Raw genomic sequence first — 26,632 nt, forward strand, 5'->3', positions numbered from 1 at the left:
AAAACAAAACAAAACAAACCAGAACAAATCCGAAAAGTGCTACGCAATCACATTCAGGATAATGACGGAAGAAGTCTGTAATGAGCATGTGTTGAATAAGAAACTGAAAAGTTTCAAAAGGACGTGGAAGCAGTTGAATGAAAATGACTGAGAAACAGAGAAGGGATCGAGCTCCAACACACAGAGAAAAGAATTGCCAGTGCACTCCCGTTATACCAAATTCCTCTGGAGAAGTTTTTGTTTGTTTGTTTATGTTTTTTATTCATCGAAATGCCGTCACGAGCGAACAAAAATCATGCAGTATACAATTATTGTCTGATGAAAACACACAAATCCTCCGCTTATCATCACATGGTGTTGTTTTATACTCATCAATGAAAAGCAATATTCATTTGTAATTTTTTCCAAGATTTTTTTTCACTTTACATTTAAGAGACAGAGAGATCGTCAGTTTGTTTGTGCTTTTGTGCTTACTTTGAAAACACATGTTAAAAAAAGTAATGATTAAGAATAGGTTTAAGGTTGCACTTTGATACGTTCGCTCTTCCAAAGATTCGTTACTCCGATGTCCAAAGGTTTGTTATTCCAAAATGAAAAAAAAAATTGTAGTTAATTCAGGAAGTTTGTTATTAGAAATGTTCTTCGAAAAATAGATATTAAGGATCATTATTTCTAGGTCCGTTCTTCTAAAGGTGGAATGGGCCTGATATTCGTTTAGGTGAAAACGGTTATTATGAGGTTTTGAAATTGGAGGATTTTAGTTGTTAACTTGTTTCTACACATTTGGATAAGCGAACATAAGTTTTCATGTTCCAATTAATAAGCCTTTCGGTTAACCTTCGGAGATTCCTATCATTTACCGAATAAAAAAGCTTCATAATTATATACGAACTCTATCAATTTTCGTATTGACAAACTGTATGAATAACGAGCCTCCGAAATGACGCGCTACAAAACGTTTGTTATAACAAACCATATTGTATAATATCGAAGTCACAAACATCCATCCAAGATATATGGACTTATTGTGTCTTGTTATGACGAAACTTCGCAGTATCGAACCTATTATCATTTCTGACTAATATAATAACACAAATTTTTCTCGGTAACAGTGTGTAACACAAGGAGCAAACACAGAGGGATTTCTTCCTAACGTATTCGTTTGCCCTGCCCAGCTAAACTTCGTATTTCTGTAACGGAGCATATTTCTGTTGTTTTTCTATATTAATTCTTTGTCATAATTTTAGCTGTGACCATGTTCGTTATATAAAAAGCAAATTTTGCATTGTAGACTTTATTGAAGTTTAGGACCTGAATATTTACTTCATGATAGCGAAATTTTGATAAATATATTCGTTCTCAAGGATGGACTACGTCACTGAGATTACACGTACGTTTGTACGTTCATTTACGAGAGATGGAAAATTGTTTTCTTTGATTCCTCAGTATGAGAAGATAAACAAGCTTATATAATTGAGAATTGGTAATATCTATTCAGGATTTTGCAGAGGAGTTTGTTCTCGACATGAAATTGCTGTTTGTTGTGAGTAGAATGCGTTTCCAACTCAAGAGAGCTGCATTGTTCAATATCTTGTTTGTTCCGAACGTCCGTGAGCTACATGCGAACCTCCGTGATGAAAACTATGCTATGTTTGTTGGGTTATAGAGACTGCCCAGATGAGATACATCTTTAAAAGGTATATGATTATTTGGGAGTGAGGATTAAGGTATAGGATAGTGAAATAAGAGGTGAAAATATTGAGTTTCTGTAAAATGCCCGTAAAGTGGAGAAAGTGTTTAGCGGAAGAGCAATATTTTCACAGAAATGACGAATTTAGTTAAATCATCAGTCGTCTACCATTACGTACAGGTTAAGAGTACAAGCTTAGTATTCAGCAATCACGTACACATGTCCCTTAAGATATTTCGTTAGGATTTTGAACTGAATCAGATCTTTGAAAACTATGTTAAATGGTATTCAAATGTATGTGCAGTACTATTCCTCACGGACGTTCGCTGCTCTGGACATGGTAAACTTCAGCGGTGAATAAAAACTTGTTCCTCTGGGAAAATCCTAGTATAATTGGGTTCATATTAAAGCTTGAGTTATACTCTTTCAGGTAAGATGAATGATTTGGAGAATTTCCAACTTTTTAAATTTTGCCTTGTTTTGGCTCAATTGTACATCGTTCAAAATTCTGACCCATATATGTATACATTTACATACATTCATACATAGTATGACATCTATTTTATTTAGTGCACAACATTCACATTCTTTCACGTGTGTGTGTGTGTGTGTGTGTGTGTGTGTTGATATGAAAAATGTGTACATATTCACTGAAATATGACAAAATTATCCGAACAACGATTACGGGTCAACTGGCTTTTGTCTAAGCACTTACAGGTCCATGATGCAATGCAAGCAAGTTCAATGGAATTTTTCTTCTGCTTTTTCTTTTGTCTCTAAGATGTCGATGAGAGTCATTCGTTATTTTAAAAAAAAAAGTCAAAGTTGTCTGCTGCCGACGCCAGCACTTTGTCACTTTTGAGGTTTTATTTGAGGAGAGTGCCGATGAGGAATTTCCAAGTAAACTCTTTGCTGATGCTGCCAGGATCAATGATAATAACTACAACAATATATTATTCAAATTCATGAATTTCTTCCATCGAGATGTTTTCATTGCAACTGATTGACAAATTGCCCTACATCGACGTAAATATTTACGTCGATGTAGGGCAATTTGTCAATCAGTTGCAATGAAAACATCTCGATGGAAGAAATTCATGAATTTGAATAACAAAGCAGTACCCGCTGCATGCTATAAGGATTAGAACCAACACTTGCTTTCGGACGAAAGCTCGGTAGTCTAGTGGAGATGACGCCTGTCCGGTGATCAGGAGGTCGTAGGTTCGAATCCTGCTCGAGTATGTACGCCCAAGATTTTTATCATGGCTACTACTAAAACACTGATCAATTCAGTGCTTATTTACGTCGATGTAGGGCAATTTGTCAATCAGTTGCAACAATATATTATGATAAAAAAAATCATCTTTCATTTTACGATAACTGCTAGCCAAATAAGTTTTTAGTAATTTTTGGTTATAGTCCTGGCAATGAATACCCCACAGTATACATTTTAATATTGCACTTATCCTGAATAGCGTTTACAACATGAAGTTCTTGACATCTCTTTTTTTTTTCTTTTTTTTGATGACTGCAAGGTCTCATATGTGTTATTAGAATAAAATGTTCTTTCCTTGAATTGTAGCTGAATTAATATGTGTATTTTTTTTTGTTCTACATATTGTTCCAAGCACTACGATCATAACAAATAGTTTTCCACACGTATTCTCACACCGACACATGTACATGAAGCGCTTTTATGAAAGCAAAAAACAGGCTAAGTGGTATTGCTTTTAAGTAAGAAAAATAATTACCTTGTGTAAATTTGATGACAGATCTACAGATAACAATACAAAATCACGCCAAAATAACAAAAACAGTAAAACGTTGGTTTAAGTGGGCTAAGCAATTTTAAATTTACGCGTTTTTCTCTCGAAACTTTGATATTCATCTCAAATATGTGACAGCGTCATATTCTCATAATGATCTGCCTTAATTTGTATATAAATACATCACTATCCATATTTATAGCAAGCCTGAATGTTTGCTATTAAATCAATAAAGTATGCTCCCGAAACTCAGAAAATTATATCAATACGTGTTGTGTAAATCTTTATATAATTATATCAAACTTGAACGAATCCAACTGCATATTAATTGGATTGAAAGGCTTCCGGATCCCCCCCCCCCCCATTTTCGATTTCTTTGTTTTAACAGATGATAGAGGAAGGAGGGGGGGGGGGCATTTGCGCTCCCTCTGCATCCGCGACTTTGTCAACTACAAATATATTTAAAAAAAAATCCGTCTACCAATGTTATTAAGTCAGTAGTATATGATGCGAACGAACTCAGATTATTTCGGTGTGATCACATGGTGTGTATGGGTGTTGTTGTGTAAGAGTGTGTCAGTGCATTTATCCCATCCCTGGTATTGCAAACATCAATTTGGATTAACTGCCCTAAATTCGACAGAACTGTCCTTTGCAAGACAATAAAATGTATGCGCCGGAGTTCTTGTCCAGTACGATGACCCTTGTCCACTGACTTCCAGCCCACCACGCTTCTCTAAGTTTAATAACCGTATTAAGTTGTTTATTGCTAGCACCTTTGGTTTGGTAATAGCTCACCGCAATTTTAGTACTACACACATAGTTATTTACTGTCAAATTTCATTCTTTTGTACCTCTATACAGAGCTGAGATAGTTACACCAACTTGATTTCTTTAGACCAATGAAATTGCTACTGTTGTTACTTTATCATTATAGCCGCTTGCTCAATCACTCTGGATTTAATGAGACTCGCCGGTTTTTCGCTTGGCAATTCTTATATTATTTAGTTGTTTATTCACGTGTTATAACTAGCCGAAAACCAGTTCTCTGGTGATAACCTGCCTGTCATTCTGAAGCTTTTACGCACTCACATGCAAATTAGTCTCACTTCTTTCATTTACCCCTCCGCCCCTTAAATCGCTAGTAATGAAACATCAAAAAAAAAAATATTGGTACTATTACCATGCTGTTCTACTGTGATCACTACTCTGATCGAGAGTAATGTGACAGCTCCTACACTTGACCAATCAGTATGTTACTTTATTTTCAATGAACACTTACCACTCCACTGCAATGTGTCGACAGCGTTACTAGTATTATACATTCATGATCTCTGAGAGTACTTAAAGCTGTGGTTCACCTCGTATCTACAATTGAGCAAATGCGTTGCGAATAATTCGAAAAACTCGTGAGCGTTGTGTCGTTATTGTGTTTTCATGAAAAAAAAAGGCTAATTAGTACAGGTTAATAGGAAAAATGATTACCTTGTACTGTGATGACAGATCTACAGGTCTTTTGGAGGACTGTGTCATTGATAACAAGAATGAGCTCATGAGTCCCAGTGGGTATGACGTTATCTGATGTCACGTTGGTGGAAACGTGGATGGTAACTTCGTCATAGAACTGGTAGGAAGAAGGGCTCAGCGTCAGATTCGTTGCAGTCAGATTAGGATACGAGTAAGTCGTCTCGCCTTCGTCTATTTCGTGCACTTCATTCCCAGGGCAGATCACAGGCAACACTGATACTATCAAATTAAACACGGAGAAATCAAAAAGTAAACAGTGATTAAGAAGTTTCTGTGTTTCCGTTTTCGCTTGTGCGCCTTATTTTACTGATGGAGATTTGTAACATTTCCGAAATTTTTAGCAAAATTAGTAAGTTAAAAACGACACGCATATATTTTAGAAATAGAATACGAAGAGTAATATGGTCACGTGTCAAGAAAAATAAAATGGAAATCCAGCCCGGACTTGTATTTTACGACAACAAAGTTTTCCGTTGACGCTATCTATCAAGAATAATTCTTACTGCTACATTAAAAAGCGAAAAATGCCCTGTTTGAGTCTTACAAATTTGCCAGTCCTTGGGTAAGACAGGGAGATCTGTGTGAAAGAGACACACCAACTTGGCTGAGCAGATACCTTACAGTCGTCACCTTATAATACTACATGTGTGATGATAAAGTTTAACTTACATGAAATATTGACAGAAAACTGACAACTGCCAATATTTCCCGCTGTATCAGAGACATATGCCGTAACCTCAGTGACGCCAAGATCGAATCTATTTCCTGGTGAAATCGGCGAGTATTCGATGGTTCCGTTATTGTCGACATTATCGGTGAAATTAGCTGCAAAACTGACCACGTTTGTTGAGAATTCCAAGACGTCTTCGGGACAGGTTACGTTAGGTGACTCGTTGTCTTTATACGTCGTCATTGTTGGTTTGGAATAAGAAATAGAGAGATATCCGAGTAATGTAAAGAATCACATGCAATCGCATACATGTTTTCATTTATTTTCTGTAGTCAAGCTTTACATCATGTTGAAGATAATGTGCACTGCAGAAAATCAAATAAAAATGACCAGAGCAGTAACACTTTGGTGAAATTGCGCAAAAGAGCTAAGCAATTTTACATGTGTTCGTTTTTCTCTCGAAACTCTGAAGATCATCTCAAATAAGTGACAGCGCCATAATTTAAGAACGATCAGCCTTATTTTGTATGTACACTATGAAACCATTTTGTATAGCAAACCTGAAACCTGTTTGCTATTAAATCAATAAGGTCTGAATGAATCTAATCGCATATTCATTGGATTAAAAGAATGAAAATTTTCAGGAACTGCTGAACTCATACGTACCTTCGACGAGGATGTATGATGTGCAGGTCTTATTCAAAACGTCATCTGATATAACAGTTGTAACAGTATGGATACCAAGGCCTACAGCACTACCGGGAGGTTGACCATCAATACTCATAGTGACATAAGGTTCACCGACGTACAAGTAAAATATCTCAGGTATTATATCGACATCACTAGCAAAGATCGTTTGCACGAAAGTAAACGTGTCCTGTCCAGGATGAGTAGCTTCTGTGTCATTCAGATCTGGACATTCTGCTGGGAGTTCAGTTACTGAAGAACAGGACAAAGAGATTAGAGAAGAGATCGAATCATTTAAAACGTATAATCAAGCTTTAATCTTCACAACGATCAATATATAAAAGCATAATACATGTTACATCATGATTTCCAGATAGACACATGAAGATTAACGTCTCCACGTGTTCTTCCATTGAGTTTTTGAGGTTTTGTGGAAATCTGTCAGTTAATACAAGCGGGATTACAAGGAAAGACAGCCACAGTATTCATCCAGTGCATCTAACATTGTAATGGAGGATACATGGCCTACTTGGCCAAAGAGAAAACCCGAAATATGCTGATAGCTCTTGCAGTGGAAGCAGGTTGTTTGACCAAAGGCAGAGGGTTTTTTTTTTTCAGCGTTTATTGCTAGCAAACTCTGGGACATTATCTATGCGTCTTCATTTAAATATTACATACTGAAAACCGTAACTTCTTGAAAGAAGATATTTTTTCAATTCTGTTGATATGCAGACGGTTTTGATCTCCCGTAACATTATCTGCCTATTGAAATTATGTATATACCCGGCTTACTATATACATTGTACCATACAACAATATCCGGAGGAAATTGAAGAGGAAGCTAACTTACATTTGTTAAAGACGTAAAATTCGCAAGTTGCTTCGTTGTCGAAAGTGTCTCTTGCTCTGAGAGTGACTTTCGTGTATCCCGGTTTATAACGGTGCCCGGAAAACAAAATTGGGTAATCGTAGCTTATTCCGTTGTAATTAGAGTGTTCATCATAGTAGTAGTACTGCCCTTCAGATGGGGGAGGATCTTCTGTTCGCTGTAAGCCCCAAAAGACGTTTGGCCAATCTTCAGTCAACGTTGCGTTTGCGCATTGCACAGCTGGAGGTGTAGTGTCTGTTATGTTTGTTGAGTATAGCAAGTCAAATGAATCTTTTCCCATGTTGATTTATCCAGTTTATATGTGATATATATATATATATATATATATGTATAATATATGTATATATATATATATATATACGTATATATTTATGCATATACATACATTCACATATAGTATGACATCTATTTTATTTAGTGCACAACATTCACATTCTTTCACGTGTGTGTGTGTGTGTGTGTGTGTGTTTTGATATGAAAAATGTGTACATATTCACTGAAATATGACAAAATTATCCGAACAACGATTACGGGTCAACTGGCTTTTGTCTAAGCACTTACAGGTTCATGATGCAATGGAAGCAAGTTCAATGGAATTTTTCTTCTGCTTTTTCTTTTGTCTCTAAGATGTCGATGAGAGTCATTCGTTATTTAAAAAAAAGTCAAAGTTGTCTGCTGCCGACACCAGCACTTTGTCACTTTTGAGGTTTTATTTGAGGAGAGTGCCGATGAGGAATTTCCAAGTAAACTCTTTGCTGATGCTGCCAGGATCAATGATAATAACTACAACAATATATTATGATTAAAAAAAAATCATCTTTCATTTTACGATAATTGCTAGCCAAATAAGTTTTTAGTAATTTTTGGCTATTGTCCTGGCAATGAATACCCCACAGTATACATTTTAATATTGCACTTATCCTGAATAGCGTTTACAACATGAAGTTCTTGACATCTCTTTTTTTTTCTTTTTTTTTTGGATGACTGCAAGGTCTCGTATGTGTTATTAGAATAAAATGTTCTTTCCTTGAATTGTAGCTGAATTAATATGTGTATTTTTTTTTAGTTGTACATATTGTTCCAAGCACTGCGATCATAACAAATAGTTTTCCACACGTATTCTCACATCGACACATGTACATGAAGCGCTTTCATGAAAGCAAAAAACAGGCTAAGTGGTATTGCTTTTAAGTAAGAAAAATAATTTCCTTGTGTAAATTTGATGACAGATCTACAGATAACAATACAAAATCACGCCAAAATAACAAAAACAGTAAAACGTTGGTTTAATTGGGCTAAGCAATTTTAAATTTACGCGTTTTTCTCTCGAAACTTTGATATTCATCTCAAATATGTGACAGCGTCATATTCTCATAATGATCTGCCTTAATTTGTATATAAATACATCACTATCCATTTTGTATAGCAAGCCTGAATGTTTGCTATTAAATCAATAAAGTATGCTCCCGAAACTCAGAAAATTATATCAATACGTGTTGTGTAAATCTTTCTATAATTATATCAAACTTGAACGAATCCAACAGCATATTAATTGGATTGAAAGGCTTCCGGATTCCCCCCCCCCCCCCCCATTTTCGATTTCTTTGTTTTAACAGATGATAGAGGAAAGGGGGGGGGCATTTGCGCTCCATCTGCATCCGCGACTTTGTCAACTAAAAATTAAAAAAAAACAAACAAACATCCGTCGACCAATGTTATTAAGTCAGTAGTATATGATGCGAACGAACTCAGAAAATTTCGGTGTGATCACATGGTGTGTATGGGTGTTGTTGTGTAAGAGTGTGTCAGTGCATTTATCCCATCCCTGGTATTGCAAACATCAATTTGGATTAACTGCCCTACATTCGACAAAACTGTCCTTTGCAAGACAATAAAATGTATGCTCCGGAGTTCTGGTCAGTACGATGACCCTTGTCCAATGACTTTCAGCCCACCACGCTTCTCTAAGTTCATTATCCGTATTCAGTTGTTTACTGCTATAGCACCTTTGGTTTGGTAATAGCTCACCACAATTTCACTACTACACACATAGTTATTTGCTGTCAAATTTCATTTTTTTGTACCTCTATACAGAACTGAGATAGTTATACCAGCTTGATTTCTTTAGACCAATGTCATTGCTACTGTTATTGCTACTTTACTATTATAGCCGCTTGCTCAATCACTCTGGGTAAGATGAGACTCGCCGGTTTTTTGTTTGGCAATTCTTATATTATTATTGTTGCTTATTCACGTGTTATAAGTAGCGGAAAACCAGTTCTCTGGTGATAACCTGCCTGTCATTCTGAAGCTTTCACGCACTCACATGCAAATTAGTCTCACTTCTCTCAATTACCCCTCCGCCCCTCAAATCGGTAGTAATGTAACATTTTTTAAAAATGTTTTATTGGTACTATTACCATGCTGTTCTACTGTGATCACTACTCTGATCGAGAGTAATGTGACAGCTCCTACACTTGACCAATCAGGATGTTACTTTATTTTCAATGAACACTTACCACTCCACTGCAATGTGTCGACAGCGTTACTAGTATTATACATTCATGATCTCTGAGAGTACTTAAAGCTGTGGTTCACCTCGTATCTACAATTGAGCAAATGCGTTGCGAATAATTCGAAAAACTCGTGAGCGTTGTGTCGTTTTTGTGTTTTCATGAAAAAAAAAGGCTAATTAGTACAGGTTAATAGGAAAAATGATTACCTTGTACTGTGATGACAGATCTACAGGTCTTTTGGAGGACTGTGTCATTGATAACAAGAATGAGCTCATGAGTCCCAGTGGGTATGACGTTATCTGATGTCACGTTGGTGGAAACGTGGATGGTAACTTCGTCATAGAACTGGTAGGAAGAAGGGCTCAGCGTCAGATTCGTTGCAGTCAGATTAGGATACGAGTAAGTCGTCTCGCCTTCGTCTATTTCGTGCACTTCATTCCCAGGGCAGATCACAGGCAACACTGATACTATCAAATTAAACACGGAGAAATCAAAAAGTAAACAGTGATTAAGAAGTTTCTGTGTTTCCGTTTTCGCTTGTGCGCCTTATTTTACTGATGGAGATTTGTAACATTTCCGAAATTTTTAGCAAAATTAGTAAGTTAAAAACGACACGCATATATTTTAGAAATAGAATACGAAGAGTAATATGGTTACGTGTCAAGAAAAATAAAATGGAAATCCAGCCCGGACTTGTATTTTACGACAACAAAGTTTTCCGTTGACGCTATCTATCAAGAATAATTCTTACTGCTACATTAAAAAGCGAAAAATGCCCTGTTTGAGTCTTACAAATTTGCCAGTCCTTGGGTAAGACAGGGAGATCTGTGTGAAAGAGACACACCAACTTGGCTGAGCAGATACCTTACAGTCGTCACCTTATAATACTACATGTGTGATGATAAAGTTTAACTTACATGAAATATTGACAGAAAACTGACAACTGCCAATATTTCCCGCTGTATCAGAGACATATGCCGTAACCTCAGTGACGCCAAGATCGAATCTATTTCCTGGTGAAATCGGCGAGTATTCGATGGTTCCGTTATTGTCGACATTATCGGTGAAATTAGCTGCAAAACTGACCACGTTTGTTGAGAATTCAAAGACGTCTTCGGGACAGGTTACGTTAGGTGACTCGTTGTCTTTATACGTCGTCATTGTTGGTTTGGAATAAGAAATAGAGAGATATCCGAGTAATGTAAAGAATCACATGCAATCGCATACATGTTTTCATTTATTTCCTGTAGTCAAGCTTTACATCATGTTGAAGATAATGTGCACTGCAGAAAATCAAATAAAAATGACCAGAGCAGTAACACTTTGGTGAAATTGCGCAAAAGAGCTAAGCAATTTTACATGTGTTCGTTTTTCTCTCGAAACTCTGAAGATCATCTCAAATAAGTGACAGCGCCATAATTTAAGAACGATCAGCCTTATTTTGTATGTACACTATGAAACCATTTTGTATAGCAAACCTGAAACCTGTTTGCTATTAAATCAATAAGGTCTGAATGAATCTAATCGCATATTCATTGGATTAAAAGAATGAAAATTTTCAGGAACTGCTGAACTCATACGTACCTTCGACGAGGATGTATGATGTGCAGGTCTTATTCAAAACGTCGTCTGATATAACAGTTGTAACAGTATGGATACCAAGGCCTACAGCACTACCGGGAGGTTGACCATCAATACTCATAGTGACATAAGGTTCACCGACGTACAAGTAAAATATCTCAGGTATTATATCGACATCACTAGCAAAGATCGTTTGCACGAAAGTAAACGTGTCCTGTCCAGGATGAGTAGCTTCTGTGTCATTCAGATCTGGACATTCTGCTGGGAGTTCAGTTACTGAAGAACAGGACAAAGAGATTAGAGAAGAGATCGAATCATTTAAAACGTATAATCAAGCTTTAATCTTCACAACGATCACTATATAAAAGCATAATACATGTTACATCATGATTTCCAGATAGACACATGAAGATTAACGTCTCCACGTGTTCTTCCATTGAGTTTTTGAGGTTTTGTGGAAATCTGTCAGTTAATACAAGCGGGATTACAAGGAAAGACAACCACAGTATTCATCCAGTGTATCTAACATTGTAACGGAGGATACATGGCCTACTTGGCCAAAGAGAAAACCCGAAATATGCTGATAGCTCTTGCAGTGGAAGCAGGTTGTTTGATCAAAGGCAGAGGGTTTTTTCAGCGTTTATTGCTAGCAAACTCTGAGACATTATCTATGCGTCTTCATTTAAATATTACATACTGAAAACCGTAACTTCTTGAAAGAAGATATTTTTTTCAATCCTGTTGATATGCAGACGGTTTTGATCTCCCGTAACATTATCTGCCTATTGAAATTATGTATATACCCGGCTTACTATATACATTGTACCATACAACAATATCCGGATGAAATTGAAGAGGAAGCTAACTTACATTTGTTAAAGACGTAAAATTCGCAAGTTGCTTCGTTGTCGAAAGTGTCTCTTGCTCTGAGAGTGACTTTAGTGTATCCCGGTTTATAACGGTGCCCGGAAAACAAAATTGGGTAATCGTAGCTTATTCCGTTGTAATTAGAGTGTTCATCATAGTAGTAGTACTGCCCTTCAGATGGGGGAGGATCTTCTGTTCGCTGTAAGCCCCAAAAGACGTTTGGCCAATCTTCAGTCAACGTTGCGTTTGCGCATTGCACAGCTGGAGGTGTAGTGTCTGTTATGTTTGTGGAGTAGCAAGTCAAATATGAATCTTTTCCCATGTTGATTTATCCAGTTTATATGTGATATATATATATATATATATATATATATAATATATAAACGTATATATGTATACATTTACATACATTCATACATAGTATGACATCTATTTTATTTAGTGCACAACATTCACATTCTTTCACGTGTGTGTGTGTGTGTGTGTGTTTTGATATGAAAAATGTGTACATATTCACTGAAATATGACAAAATTATCCGAACAACGATTACGGGTCAACTGGCTTTTGTCTAAGCACTTACAGGTCCATGATGCAATGCAAGCAAGTTCAATGGAATTTTTCTTCTGCTTTTTCTTTTGTCTCTAAGATGTCGATGAGAGTCATTCGTTATTTTAAAAAAAAAAGTCAAAGTTGTCTGCTGCCGACGCCAGCACTTTGTCACTTTTGAGGTTTTATTTGAGGAGAGTGCCGATGAGGAATTTCCAAGTAAACTCTTTGCTGATGCTGCCAGGATCAATGATAATAACTACAACAATATATTATTCAAATTCATGAATTTCTTCCATCGAGATGTTTTCATTGCAACTGATTGACAAATTGCCCTACATCGACGTAAATATTTACGTCGATGTAGGGCAATTTGTCAATCAGTTGCAATGAAAACATCTAGATGGAAGAAATTCATGAATTTGAATAACAAAGCAGTACCCGCTGCATGCTATAAGGATTAGAACCAACACTTGCTTTCGGGCGAAAGCTCGGTAGTCTAGTGGAGATGACGCCTGTCCGGTGATCAGGAGGTCGTAGGTTCGAATCCTGCTCGAGTATGTACGCCCAAGATTTTTATCATGGCTACTACTAAAACACTGATCAATTCAGTGCTTATTTACGTCGATGTAGGGCAATTTGTCAATCAGTTGCAACAATATATTATGATAAAAAAAATCATCTTTCATTTTACGATAACTGCTAGCCAAATAAGTTTTTAGTAATTTTTGGTTATAGTCCTGGCAATGAATACCCCACAGTATACATTTTAATATTGCACTTATCCTGAATAGCGTTTACAACATGAAGTTCTTGACATCTCTTTTTTTTTCTTTTTTTTTGATGACTGCAAGGTCTCATATGTGTTATTAGAATAAAATGTTCTTTCCTTGAATTGTAGCTGAATTAATATGTGTATTTTTTTTTTGTTCTACATATTGTTCCAAGCACTACGATCATAACAAATAGTTTTCCACACGTATTCTCACACCGACACATGTACATGAAGCGCTTTTATGAAAGCAAAAAACAGGCTAAGTGGTATTGCTTTTAAGTAAGAAAAATAATTACCTTGTGTAAATTTGATGACAGATCTACAGATAACAATACAAAATCACGCCAAAATAACAAAAACAGTAAAACGTTGGTTTAATTGGGCTAAGCAATTTTAAATTTACGCGTTTTTCTCTCGAAACTTTGATATTCATCTCAAATATGTGACAGCGTCATATTCTCATAATGATCTGCCTTAATTTGTATATAAATACATCACTATCCATATTTATAGCAAGCCTGAATGTTTGCTATTAAATCAATGAAGTATGCTCCCGAAACTCAGAAAATTATATCAATACGTGTTGTGTAAATCTTTATATAATTATATCAAACTTGAACGAATCCAACTGCATATTAATTGGATTGAAAGGCTTCCGGATCCCCCCCCCCCCCATTTTCGATTTCTTTGTTTTAACAGATGATAGAGGAAGGAGGGGGGGGGCATTTGCGCTCCCTCTGCATCCGCGACTTTGTCAACTACAAATATATTTAAAAAAAAATCCGTCTACCAATGTTATTAAGTCAGTAGTATATGATGCGAACGAACTCAGATTATTTCGGTGTGATCACATGGTGTGTATGGGTGTTGTTGTGTAAGAGTGTGTCAGTGCATTTATCCCATCCCTGGTATTGCAAACATCAATTTGGATTAACTGCCCTAAATTCGACAGAACTGTCCTTTGCAAGACAATAAAATGTATGCGCCGGAGTTCTTGTCCAGTACGATGACCCTTGTCCACTGACTTCCAGCCCACCACGCTTCTCTAAGTTTAATAACCGTATTAAGTTGTTTATTGCTAGCACCTTTGGTTTGGTAATAGCTCACCGCAATTTTAGTACTACACACATAGTTATTTACTGTCAAATTTCATTCTTTTGTACCTCTATACAGAGCTGAGATAGTTACACCAACTTGATTTCTTTAGACCAATGAAATTGCTACTGTTGTTACTTTATCATTATAGCCGCTTGCTCAATCACTCTGGATTTAATGAGACTCGCCGGTTTTTCGCTTGGCAATTCTTGTATTATTTAGTTGTTTATTCACGTGTTATAACTAGCCGAAAACCAGTTCTCTGGTGATAACCTGCCTGTCATTCTGAAGCTTTAACGCACTCACATGCAAATTAGTCTCACTTCTTTCATTTACCCCTCCGCCCCTTAAATCGGTAGTAATGAAACATTAAAAAAAAATATTGGTACTATTACCATGCTGTTCTACTGTGATCACTACTCTGATCGAGAGTAATGTGACAGCTCCTACACTTGACCAATCAGTATGAACACTTACCACTCCACTGCAATGTGTCGACAGCGTTACTAGTATTATACATTCATGATCTCTGAGAGTACTTAAAGCTGTGGTTCACCTCGTATCTACAATTGAGCGAATGCGTTGCGAATAATTCGAAAAACTCGTGAGCGTTGTGTCGTTTTTGTGTTTTCATGAAAAAAAAAGGCTAATTAGTACAGGTTAATAGGAAAAATGATTACCTTGTACTGTGATGACAGATCTACAGGTCTTTTGGAGGACTGTGTCATTGATAACAAGGATGAGCTCATGAGTCCCAATGGGTATGACGTTATCTGACGTCACGTTGGTGGAAACGTGGATCGTAACTTCGTCATAGAACTGGTAAGAAGGAGGGCTCCGCGTCAGATTCGTTGCAGTCAGATTAGGATATGTGTAAGTCGTCTCGCCTTCGTCTATTTCGTGCACTTCATCCCCAGGGCAAATCACAGGCAATACTGATACTATCAAATTAAACACGAAGAAAACACAAAGTAAACAGTGATTAAGAAGCTTCTGTGTTTCTCTTTTCGCTTGGGAGCGGTTTTTTTTTTTTGATAATGTACATTTATACCATTTCAGGAAATTTCAGCACAATTGATAAATAACGAGTTGCACATATTTCAGAAATAGAATACTTAGAGCAATATGGTCATATGTCAATAAAAATTAGATTGGAATGCAGCACGGACTTGTTTTTAAGAGAAAAGTTTCTTCTGTTCACGGAAGTGCAGCACGGAAGTGCAGCACGGAAGTGCAGCAAGTAGAAATGCAGTACGGGCCTGTATTTTACGAAAAAAAGTTTCTTTCGATTACGCTACCTATCAACAATAATTCTTACTGCTACATTAAAAAGCGAAAAAGATGAAATATTTCAATCTTACAAGCGTGCCAGTCCTTAGTTAAGACAGAGAGATCTGTGCGAAAGAGACACAGCAACTTGGTAGAGGCGATGTCTTACAGCCGTCACCTAACAATACATGTGTGATAATGGAGTTTAGCTTACATGAAATATTGACAGAAAACTGACAACTGCCAATATTTCCTGCCGTATCGGAGACATTTGCAGTTACTTCAGTGACGCCAAGATCGAATCTATTTCCTGGTGAAATCGGTGAGTATTCGATGGTTCCAGTAGTGTCGACATTATCGGTGAAATTAGCTGCAAAACTGACCACGTTTGTTGAGAATTCAAAGATGTCTTCGGGACAGGTTACCTCAGGTGACTCCTTGTCTGTTTTCGTCGTCATTGTAGGTTCGGAATAAGAAATAGAGAGATATCCGAGTAAAGTAAAGAATATAATGCAATCACATACATGTTTTGATTTGTTTGTTGAACTCAAGCTTTACATCTTGTTGACGTTAATGTGCACAATGCAAAATAGCAAGAGCAATAGCAAGAGCAGTAAAACTTTGGTTTAATTGGGCTAAGCAATTTCAAATTTGCGCTTTTTTCTCTCGAAACTTTGATATTCATCTCAAATATGTGACAGCGTCATATTCTGATAATAATCTGCCTTAATTTGTATATTTCATTTCACACATGCATGTTCACATGCAAGTTTTTTTTTTCATTTCCAATCAAACACAGGTAATACACTTTGACATGATTACATATATTGGAACATAATAATACATATTGGTTCTTAAAAGAACTTCATGGAAATGGAAATTGAGAGGCTGCTAAAAAGCGAACTTGTAGATTGCAGTCCCCTCACTTACGTTACATTACTACAATATATTAATCATAATATGACTTTATAACACAATACAACGATACATGTACCGTACAAGCTAATCATTGAAAGTATACAGTTTTCATTCAATCGAATCGGATGGTTACATGAAGTATACGCTTTCACATGTATACACATACACATACACATAGACATAGACATAGACATAGACCTAGACCTAGACCTAGACATAGACATAGACATAGACATAGACATACACATAAACACAAGCACACACACGTACCCACATACACATACGTACACACACGCACGTACACACACATGTATGCATCCGCATACATTGTGCACACACAGAAGAGAGTAGGGAAAGAGAGGGCGGGAGGGGGAGAGGGGGAGTAGAGAGAGCGAAGGGGAGGTCAACATTCTCGATGCAGGGTGAAGAAAAAAGAACAACCATTCCAAACAGTCAAACTAATCATGGGGTACATATGAGCTAATCAAATATTTCTTTTAATTACTAGAGAATGATTTCAAACTATTATGGAATCTTTTATATTTTTCTCAAGATCGGCTCCATTTTAACTCCATGTGATGCACAATTAAAAAATTCGTGTTAAAGATTTTATGCAGGTTCACCAAAGTTTCCCGTGTATTATAGGAAGAAGATTTTTCAAGGGAGTTGACATTATAGGCAAATCTTGCCCCTTCAGACGAGAGCGAAAATTACAATTGCATTATGAAAAACAAAACGCATAGAAAACACGATAATCGCAAATTTAGAATTTTGATAGACACTTTTCAGATAGCTGGTGTTGAATACAAAAGTGATTAAAGATGATAAAAAGTTTTGGTACCTCAAACGATTCCCAGAATTTCCTTGTCTTAGTTTGTGTTTCAGGTTAAAGCACCTTTCATATAGCTAACACTGTGAGACTTACTCGCCCCAAAGTGCTCTCATGTCTTAGTAATCATGCAATAATGGTTTCGTACCAGAGCCGCCGCCGTTCGACGGCGCGGCGAAGTAGTACACGTATTGTACGAAACCTGCATGATAACTGCGACCAGCAGCGTGCAGCCCCATACAAAACACGTGTACGCATAGCTAACTGCGACCAGCAGCCCCATACGCATAGCGTAATGGGGCTTCGCATTGTAGCATTCAGGATCATGACAGATTTAGTATCGCGGGTAAATATTAACTTAAAATCCAAAAATTTCTACGGCCAGTGCATGCGCACACATCACATGCGCACAAATTTCAAATCCATGAACGGATAAGATGTTCGTATGGCCGTAGTATTCAGTGTATGTAGCTCTCCCAAGGTCCACTCCGGCGCTAAGACTGTCATGGACGTTCGTTTTATTACTAGGGTCATGTTCCAGGACGGGTAACTAATCGACAGAGAGTACGTAGCCTTCCTAACTCTTTCAAAAATGTGAAAAGGTATTGTCAATGCAAATTATAAGAAATTTGACACCCTTTCAAAATATATATTGCTCAGAGAGGGATTAGAAGGTGAATTGTCAGAGAAAATATTGATTATTTGCTTGGTTTTCGGTGAATCGTATGGTCCAAAAACTGCAGACAAGCCCCAGTCCGCTCCTAACATGACATGAAGCTCCACGGCTAAAGAGCCAAAGGTAAAATTTACCTTCGCCATCAAAGCAAGATGGTGCCCCACTTGATAAAGTTTTAATCATCACGGACGTTCTTTTTTTCTCGGAGGTTCGTCTGACAAGGGATGGACAGAAACTCAAAACAAACATACTATTGTGTAGCTGGATCTTAGTTGATTACGACTCAGAACAATATCACCAATAACGTTTAATGGGCTACGATCTTTAGTAGTAAATAGCGGACGCACGTCCGTGACGAAAACTGAGTATAATCTTGTATAAAAAAAGGCTACGTCCCATGGACAGCCAGCGGACGTACAATTTTTGCAGGATATGTACATTATTTGGAACACCAATTTTTCGTATACATTACAGTTGGGACAACAAAGTAGAATTTGAAGCAGCGATAGAAATAAAAGCATCACGGACGTTCGTCTGTTTAGGACTTTGATATTTTCAATTGTTCTCTGTAATTTCATACGTGTTCATAAAGTTCTTATAATTTTGTGGTACATACCCATGATATGTCAGATCCAGAACACGGTCAGATATTAGATGCCACGTACCCCATAAAAAAGGCACATCATCGCTTTGAAAAAAAAATATTTTGAAAATAGCGTTTTCCCCGTATTTTTACGCTTTAAGCCCTTGTCAAATGCAAAATATCAGTCAAAAGTCAACCAAATCATACATTTCCTGAAAGGAAATTTACCAAGCTTTGAGATGACATGAAAGAATCTGGTTTCAGAGATCATCCTGGTGTGTTCTGTAAGGGAAAGAGTGTCATAAGGTGCGAAAATTGGCAATTGTACTTCGTTCAAAATTCTCACGCATCTCTCTCTCTCTCTCTCTCTCTCTCTATATATATATATATATATCTCTATCTCTATATATATATATATATATATCCCTATTCAATGTTATAGTTAGTAGTAAAACAGTTCGGTTTTTAACTCTTTAAAGCAATTTGTGTGCATTTCACATCTTTGCCGTTTGCTATTAATTTTGTTTTGGGAGTGTCAGGGTAATTATTTTCTTTTGATAAATCATGGACCTGACGCAAGATAAGTTATAGTCTCTATTACTCATTGCCATATCCTCCCATGTTTCTCATTAGCCTTGTATTGATGTGCAATTACGACGTGTAGTCAATATCTTAGTGTTTTCTTTTTAATAATGAATGTGCTTATTTTTGATACAAAGGAAACTGTCAACAAACAACTTATTGAGTAGTGTCAAAGGAAGACGTGCAAGCCATCTAATTCAAAATTACAAACTGCATATATCTTTGGAAGGCTCTAAACAGATAAAATTACAAACTTGTAAATAATCATGAAGAACATGTACACCATCACATAAGGAAATGATCTTTGCCTTAATCAGTTAATGCCTCGTTCTTTCACGTTATATCCACCCGTTTATACGCTTGAAAACGTTAATATGCTTACATGTCTATACATTCATATAGCAATAATAATGGCATGCATTGTTAAGACTTTGTTGTTTATATCATATTATCCAGTCAGTAATAGATGAACGCATTCATTCACCCTTACTATTTGCTTTCTGCGTGAGATCGACACGGCACTGACACAACGGACGAAGTGATGACGAACGCCGATATTCTCCCTGCAAAGCATGCATGCATGCAGTCACTGGGGGAGTGTACTCGAGTTACGATGGCGTAATTTTCCAAAGCATATCTTAATATAGTTCTCCAAAATTTGGGTGATTACTCTAGATAATACAGACATTCCTGTAGAATAAAATGAGTAATATTGCGAATTTATTTTGAATTTATTAGTTGGGGTTAAGCATTGGCAACTGAGTTGTTCTTTTTCCTTTTTGAGTGGTTCCCACTTTTTTCACAATCAAAATTAAAGGTATTCCTATCATTCGTAATCACTTTGTGTTATGATTTGTTGGGAAAAGAATGAAAAGTAAATTACACATAAACTGAAGTGACTTGGTAACTTATCACAACTTTTCTTCAGTTATAATGGGGTTATCTACGAATGAACGTAAAGCTTAAGACTACTTTTAGGAGCAATAACTACATCAGTTCTACTTACGCGATTTAAGTTCCTTATTGAAATCTGTCTGAGTTTACTCTTGTCCGGGGCGCATGGCTACAAGGTTATTTTCAAATCTAACTTTCATGTCATATGATAGGATAAGATACTTGGTGTGACAGCCAGTAAAAAGCCCATGAAACATTAATACTTCAAAGTATGCGCCTTCTCTCAAGAATCGTGAAACGTTACAGAAAAATCCAAAGATAGAATATTCATTTTTGTTATCTTTATCTTTACATCAATAACCATTTTCATCATTGTCCTCAAAATCCATGAAAGTGCTAATAACGGCAAGGCTTTGTTTCGTCATGAGTAAGAACATCTTACAATTTCTTCAATTAATAACCATTGTCATCATTATCGAATTCTTATAATGAGCATGCATGTTCCCCCTTCACACTGCAGGCTCTCCGTTGTAGACCTTATATTGCCATTTATATGTATACACGCATACACACACACATATATATACATACATATACATATACATATACATATACATATACATATACATACATATATATACATACACAATACATATATATACATATGTATACATATACATACATATATATATGTATATATAAATCTTTATATACAATAGCAGCAACAAAATGTTTAGAAAGTTGAGATGATCCTACAAATCAACAGCACTACACTAAAAGATAAAGGCTTCGGGACTTCGCGTTTTATTATCTATTATTTTTGTTTGTTAGGATTTATACATTGAGGCCATGCGTCACGCAAAAGGGGACACGAATCAACAAGATACGTACACTGAAATTTGTTGAATTGATTACAGATTCCCGTGGTAAAAGGATTGGTTAATTTTTATAGAGGATCCTACCACACACACACACACACACACACACACACAAATGCAACAGATAACTGATTCCTTATTTTGTCAGTAAAGGCATAATTGCAGATGAAAAAAAAAAACAACAAACCCGCAGCATTAGTGCTTTAAAATAGGTCTAAAATGTGAGTTAGGGATAGGAAAAACCACTGTGAAAAACTGAATCTGTAAAATGAATGTAAGCCTAAGTCTTGTTGATTTTACACAGTTACGGTTTAACGAAAAAACATTACACACATATAATAGTATACTCATATTGTAGGCTTTATCGCGAAAATTTCATGTGATAGGATGTTTCTTTTTTTTTTCTGGTACAACAGAGCTACACATATGCATCAAATGTCATATCTTTTTAAATCGCTCTTCCAAAAGGTAATGGGACCTTTAAATGTGACCGTGCATCACAAAACGAAAAGAAAAAAGCCGTACGCACAGATTTTGTGTGTGAGCTAAAAATACGTGAAATATTATGTCAACCTAGCCAATCTTGACTTTTTCACATTTTTTGAAAGAGCAAGTCTTCTTCTACATCAAACTGAAGGTTGGGATCATGAAACGAAAAACAAACTGGGTTTTTAGCAGTTTTTCTTGAGCACTTTTTGGTACAATAGTGTGATTAGGTGTTTCTTAAAGACTCCTCTTTTCATTTCTTAAAAACGCTGTCCATGTTCATCACTTTCAACTCCAATAACTTTAGAAGGGATAACGCTCCCGCTTTGAAAGTTGGCATCGGTCATCAGCAGAATGTGTTACTAAAGCTGCATGAACGAATTCAGCTTAACCTGATAATATCTTCATTGTTGTTGCTCTGGTGGTTATCATCCTGTTATTTGTTCCATTCATCGCACAGCTAGTGCGGCTTGGTAAAGATTAAGGGCATGAATAGACCCTGTTCTTTAGAGCCTCTTTCCTCAGTTCACACTAATCAAGAGTGTGTACTTTCTGTCCAATATTAAGATAAGTTAGGAGAGTCCATTTGGACTGAGTTATATATCATTTTATATATATATATATATATATATATATATATATCATGTTTCTTGAAGACTCTTCTTTTCATTTCTTAAAAACCCTGTACATGCTTATCACTTTCAACTCCAATAATTATAGAAGGGATGACGCTCCTGCTTTGAAAGTTGGCATTGGTCATCCACAGAATGTGTTGCTAAAGCTGCATTAATCTGGTAACATCTTCATTGTTCTTGCTCTGGTGGTTATCATCTTGTTATTTGTTCCATTCATCGCACAGCTATAGTGCGGCTAGACCCTGTTCTTTAGAGCCTCTTTTCTCAATTCACACTTATCAAGAGTGTGAACTTTCTGTCCAATATTGAGATAAGTTAGGAGAGTCCACTTGGATTGAGTTATATATCATTTTAAAGCTTAGAGTCTGCTATTTCAGAATATGACTTCAACTAAAAATACATGTCTTGCGCCCTTTTGTTGGTTTTGAGGTGCAGGGTCACAAATGGTTCAGAAGTTCAGATGCTCAGATTCAGATGTTCAGATTTGTTGTTCTTTCCCTCTTTTTCCTAATTGTCATTATCTCCTCATTTTTGTCCTCTCATTCCCAATTTCATCGTCATCATCTTCTTAATCTAACATTACATTCGATTAAGACTGCAATGATTTTAAATACAGTGTGTCGATGGATTTAAAGCAGCAATCCTGTTCAGAGTTAAACACTTTAACTCCTGACAATAATTATTACACAATTACGGAATTTGTTGCAAATTTTAGAAACTCGAAGTATTTCATTTTGTTACATGTAAACTCTAGGAGTTGAGATTAGAATTCTGAATCTTTTGAAAGCCTTCTTTATACCGTAGATAATATTCATTTCCCAATTATTGGTATCTCAGAAACTTGGTTACAGTCTACTTCAGCAAATCTATCAAATAAAAAAAAAAATCATAAAGTTAGAACAGACCGTGAAGGAAGGAGAGGAGGAAGCGTAGCATTTTAAATTTATAGAAACCTGCAATATAAAGTAAGAGCTGATATTTCATTTGAAGAATGTGAAATTTGATTTGTAGAACTAGATCAGTTAAAAAAGATACGACTATAGGTTTGATTTATAAACTCCCTAATATATATTTATAGAGTTTTTTTTTTAAGATTTTGGAAAAACGTTATGCTGTGTTTTTCACCTGAAAATAAGCAATTATATCAAGTGGGCGATTTTAATGTTAATTTGTTATCAAAATTTGATAGTGATATGAAATTTTCAATAGTTTCTTCATTTGATGCATTCAAATCTTTTTTATCTATAAATAAACAAACCAGCAAGAATAAATGGTATTTCATTCACTTTGATAAATAATATATAATATCATTTTCCAATATTTACTATATGTTGTAATGATCCATTCATAGAAAATAAAACATTTAAACTTGTAATATTTCGAAAGGAAACACCTCGAAATGTTGAATGCTTTATACAAGATTTGGCATCTGAACAACCATTGATGGTTTCATAAGTACATTGTGTTTGATATGAGTAATTTGTATGAAGTTTTAAATGAAAAATACAATATCATTACAATAAAAAATTGTTTAGTGATAAAGTTTAAAAAAGCAATAAACATGGGAGGGTGTCATATGTAACAAAATCGATTTTGCGCTCTATACTTAGAATGAATTGGCTTTATAAGATTTGTATAAATGATCCAAATGATTTCATTTTAGAAAAAAAAATGATATACCTTAATGAATTAACTACGCCACCCACCGAAAATATATAACTGCAATAGGTTAAATTATTTTCTTTTATTTAATTTTGGTCCTATAGGCTGGCAAATAAAATTGATTTTATAAATGGATTTTCTAAAACATTTCTTCAAGAACTTATCTCTTCATCATTAGTTTTAAACCCTACGAATCCTTTAGAATTAATCAATTAAAAATGAAATGAATTCCAATAGGGCAAACAGCTGCGAAAGAATAAGCACACCAGTTCTTGAATGTACTATGCATCAAATTGCTGACCATTAACTCACATTTCATTCTCTCCATATTTTCTGGAAAATTTACCAATTCTTAAAAAATTGCAAAGGTAAACTCAGGTTTTCAACAAAGACGATCCTTGAAAAATAAGTAATTTATAGACCTATTTCTTTTCCTCATATATCCTAAACTCTAGAAAAAATGTATATGACATTAGGTTAAATAATTTTTTTTTGCATAATCATAAAGTTGTTAATTTCAATCAATATTGTTTTCGAAAGAGTTATTCCACAGATTAAGCTTTTGTCCAGTTATAAATATATTACAAAATTACAAACGCAAGGCAAATAAAGACATTTCATAGGGATCCTTATGGATTTATCTAAAACCAATTGATTCGTTACAATATATCTTACTTTAAAAACGTGATAATTTTATGATGGTCGCGGAGCTGCACTCTCGTGGTTTAGGGATTGTTTATCATGTAGAAAGCAATATGCTATTCATGATAACATGCTATCCAGTTTTTTTAGAGATCAAATGTGGCGTGCCCCAGGGCTCAATATTGTGATCCTTTCCTTTGTTGTTATAATTATAAACTATGAATGACGTCGTTAATTCGTGGTTTATGCTTAAAAAATACCTCAAGCAGACGATACCAATATTTCTTATTCGCATGATGATATAGATTTGTTATTGTCAACACTTAATTACAACAATTAATATTCATTTTTAAGTATATGAAAATTCACATAAATGGTTTTGTATATAATGACCGATTATGTACCTCTTGAACGTTAAAGTTCTGCTAATTTGTTCTCATTAATGAAAGTCTGATTTGGAATGATCACATACGGAATTTTACAACATGTGTTTCCAGAAATATAGGTTTTCTTTGTGAGACTAAAAGTTATCTTCCTGAACATGCCCTTTTGATGTTTTACAATTCCCTGCGAAGACTAAACTGAACTCTATTTATTTACTGCAAAAGAATGACATTCGATCTGTACTGATTCGCAATATTTAGCCCACACAAATTCGTTCTTTAAATAAAGTTACAAACATTGAACATATTTGACATAAATTTATTTCAAAGTTAAATATCTATGTCTAAGCATTTGAACAAGTTACTCTTTTTCCGATTTCCTCAAATTGAATAAAACTGTTCATTCTTATATCTCACTCGTAATTTGTTAAATGTTCATTCCTTTTAAAAGTAAATCCCAAGTTATAAATTGCACAAAAATCCATAAGACATAATGGACCAAACCTTTGGAATACACTTCTAGATTATGTTAACTTATGTGAAACGATGTTTTTAAAGGATAAATTAAAACTATAATGTTACTGTCAGACTACAACCTTTGAATACAAAATCTAAATATTATGGATTTTATTTAGTTTGGTTAGATTTTTTTTTTGTGAATTTGATTTAAAACTACAGAAACTATACACAACGTTTCAGTGTCTACCATTTTATTTACCTACATTACATTTTTACCTTAATCATCAAAGCCATCATTCTCATCTTTATTATCAAATTTTATTTTCTCACCATTACCCTCTTACCATTTTCAATAATTTGCAATATCTTTTTTAGTATCTATGCACTTGGATAAAAAACAGAATGCATTAGTATGTTCAACTCTTTCCTATTCTGCTGATCCATTAAGACCTACATTTCCCGGACTGCTACGTGTTCAAGCATCTGCTGATGATGGCAGTCCTTCTTCTGCATTATTCTTAGGTAAATATTTGCAAATTAGGTAATACGATATATATTTCGTTATGAAATTAACTTACGCACTTATTTGCTTTCTTCGAATCATGTATATTGTAATCTGTATACTGATATTTTATGTGATATTGTTGAAAAGATTCTTGATTAATGTATGAAACTATGTTGGAAGAAAAAGAAATCAATCAATCAAACAAACACACGAGCAAAATATACATCTACATAATTATTCATCATGCGTTCGCTAGTTTTCATTGTGTAGTTTGGTTGATAATGTTGTCAATTAAAGGGATCCCGCTCTGAATAGACGATACATTTTGATATAATGTGTGGGTAACCATAACCACCCGAGGAAAAAAAAATACAGTGCTGCTTATCAATCATGTGCTTTAAAGCATTTGGCAATTATTGTTTCTGGACAAGTCTGAATCATACTTTTGCTGGTCTTTGTCCTTCACTTTCTATTTCCAACTTCAGACAAAATACGTTTCTGTTCACGTTTATGTTATTACATGACAATGATATAGATTCTGAAATTATGAAAACTTTAAGTTACAGCGGAAGAATAAAGATAGATTGCAGTTTAAAATTTATGCGAATTTAAGTGGCACTT

General features: G+C 35.4%; 1 protein-coding gene across 1 annotated transcript; it reads right to left on the bottom strand.

The window, feature by feature from the left end:
* Positions 1–4,921: 4,921 nt before the first annotated feature.
* Positions 4,922–7,509, bottom strand: LOC139716006 (hyalin-like). The gene is made up of 4 exons (XM_071627564.1): positions 7,191–7,509; positions 6,320–6,592; positions 5,653–5,880; positions 4,922–5,202 (listed from the first exon to the last, which is right to left on the bottom strand). Exons 1-4 carry the CDS (start codon positions 7,507–7,509, stop codon positions 4,922–4,924), a joined length of 1,101 nt encoding a protein of 366 aa, XP_071483665.1.
* Between the last annotated feature and the right edge of the window lie 19,123 nt (positions 7,510–26,632).

Source organism: Diadema antillarum, unplaced genomic scaffold (assembly GCF_040938485.1).
Source record: "Diadema antillarum isolate AM-2024a unplaced genomic scaffold, OU_Dant_1.0 scf00000060, whole genome shotgun sequence".
NCBI lineage: Eukaryota > Metazoa > Echinodermata > Echinoidea > Diadematoida > Diadematidae > Diadema > Diadema antillarum.

Coding starts and splice junctions, on each gene's coding strand:
- LOC139716006 (XM_071627564.1), bottom strand. CDS start 7,509: ATGGGAAAAGATTCATTTGACTTGCTATACTCAACAAACATAACAGAC. Junction 5,881..6,319: donor ATCATACATCCTCGTCGAAG/GTACGTATGAGT, acceptor CGACGTATAAAG/ACAACGAGTCACCTAACGTA. Junction 5,203..5,652: donor GTTTTCTGTCAATATTTCAT/GTAAGTTAAACT, acceptor TTAATTTGATAG/TATCAGTGTTGCCTGTGATC.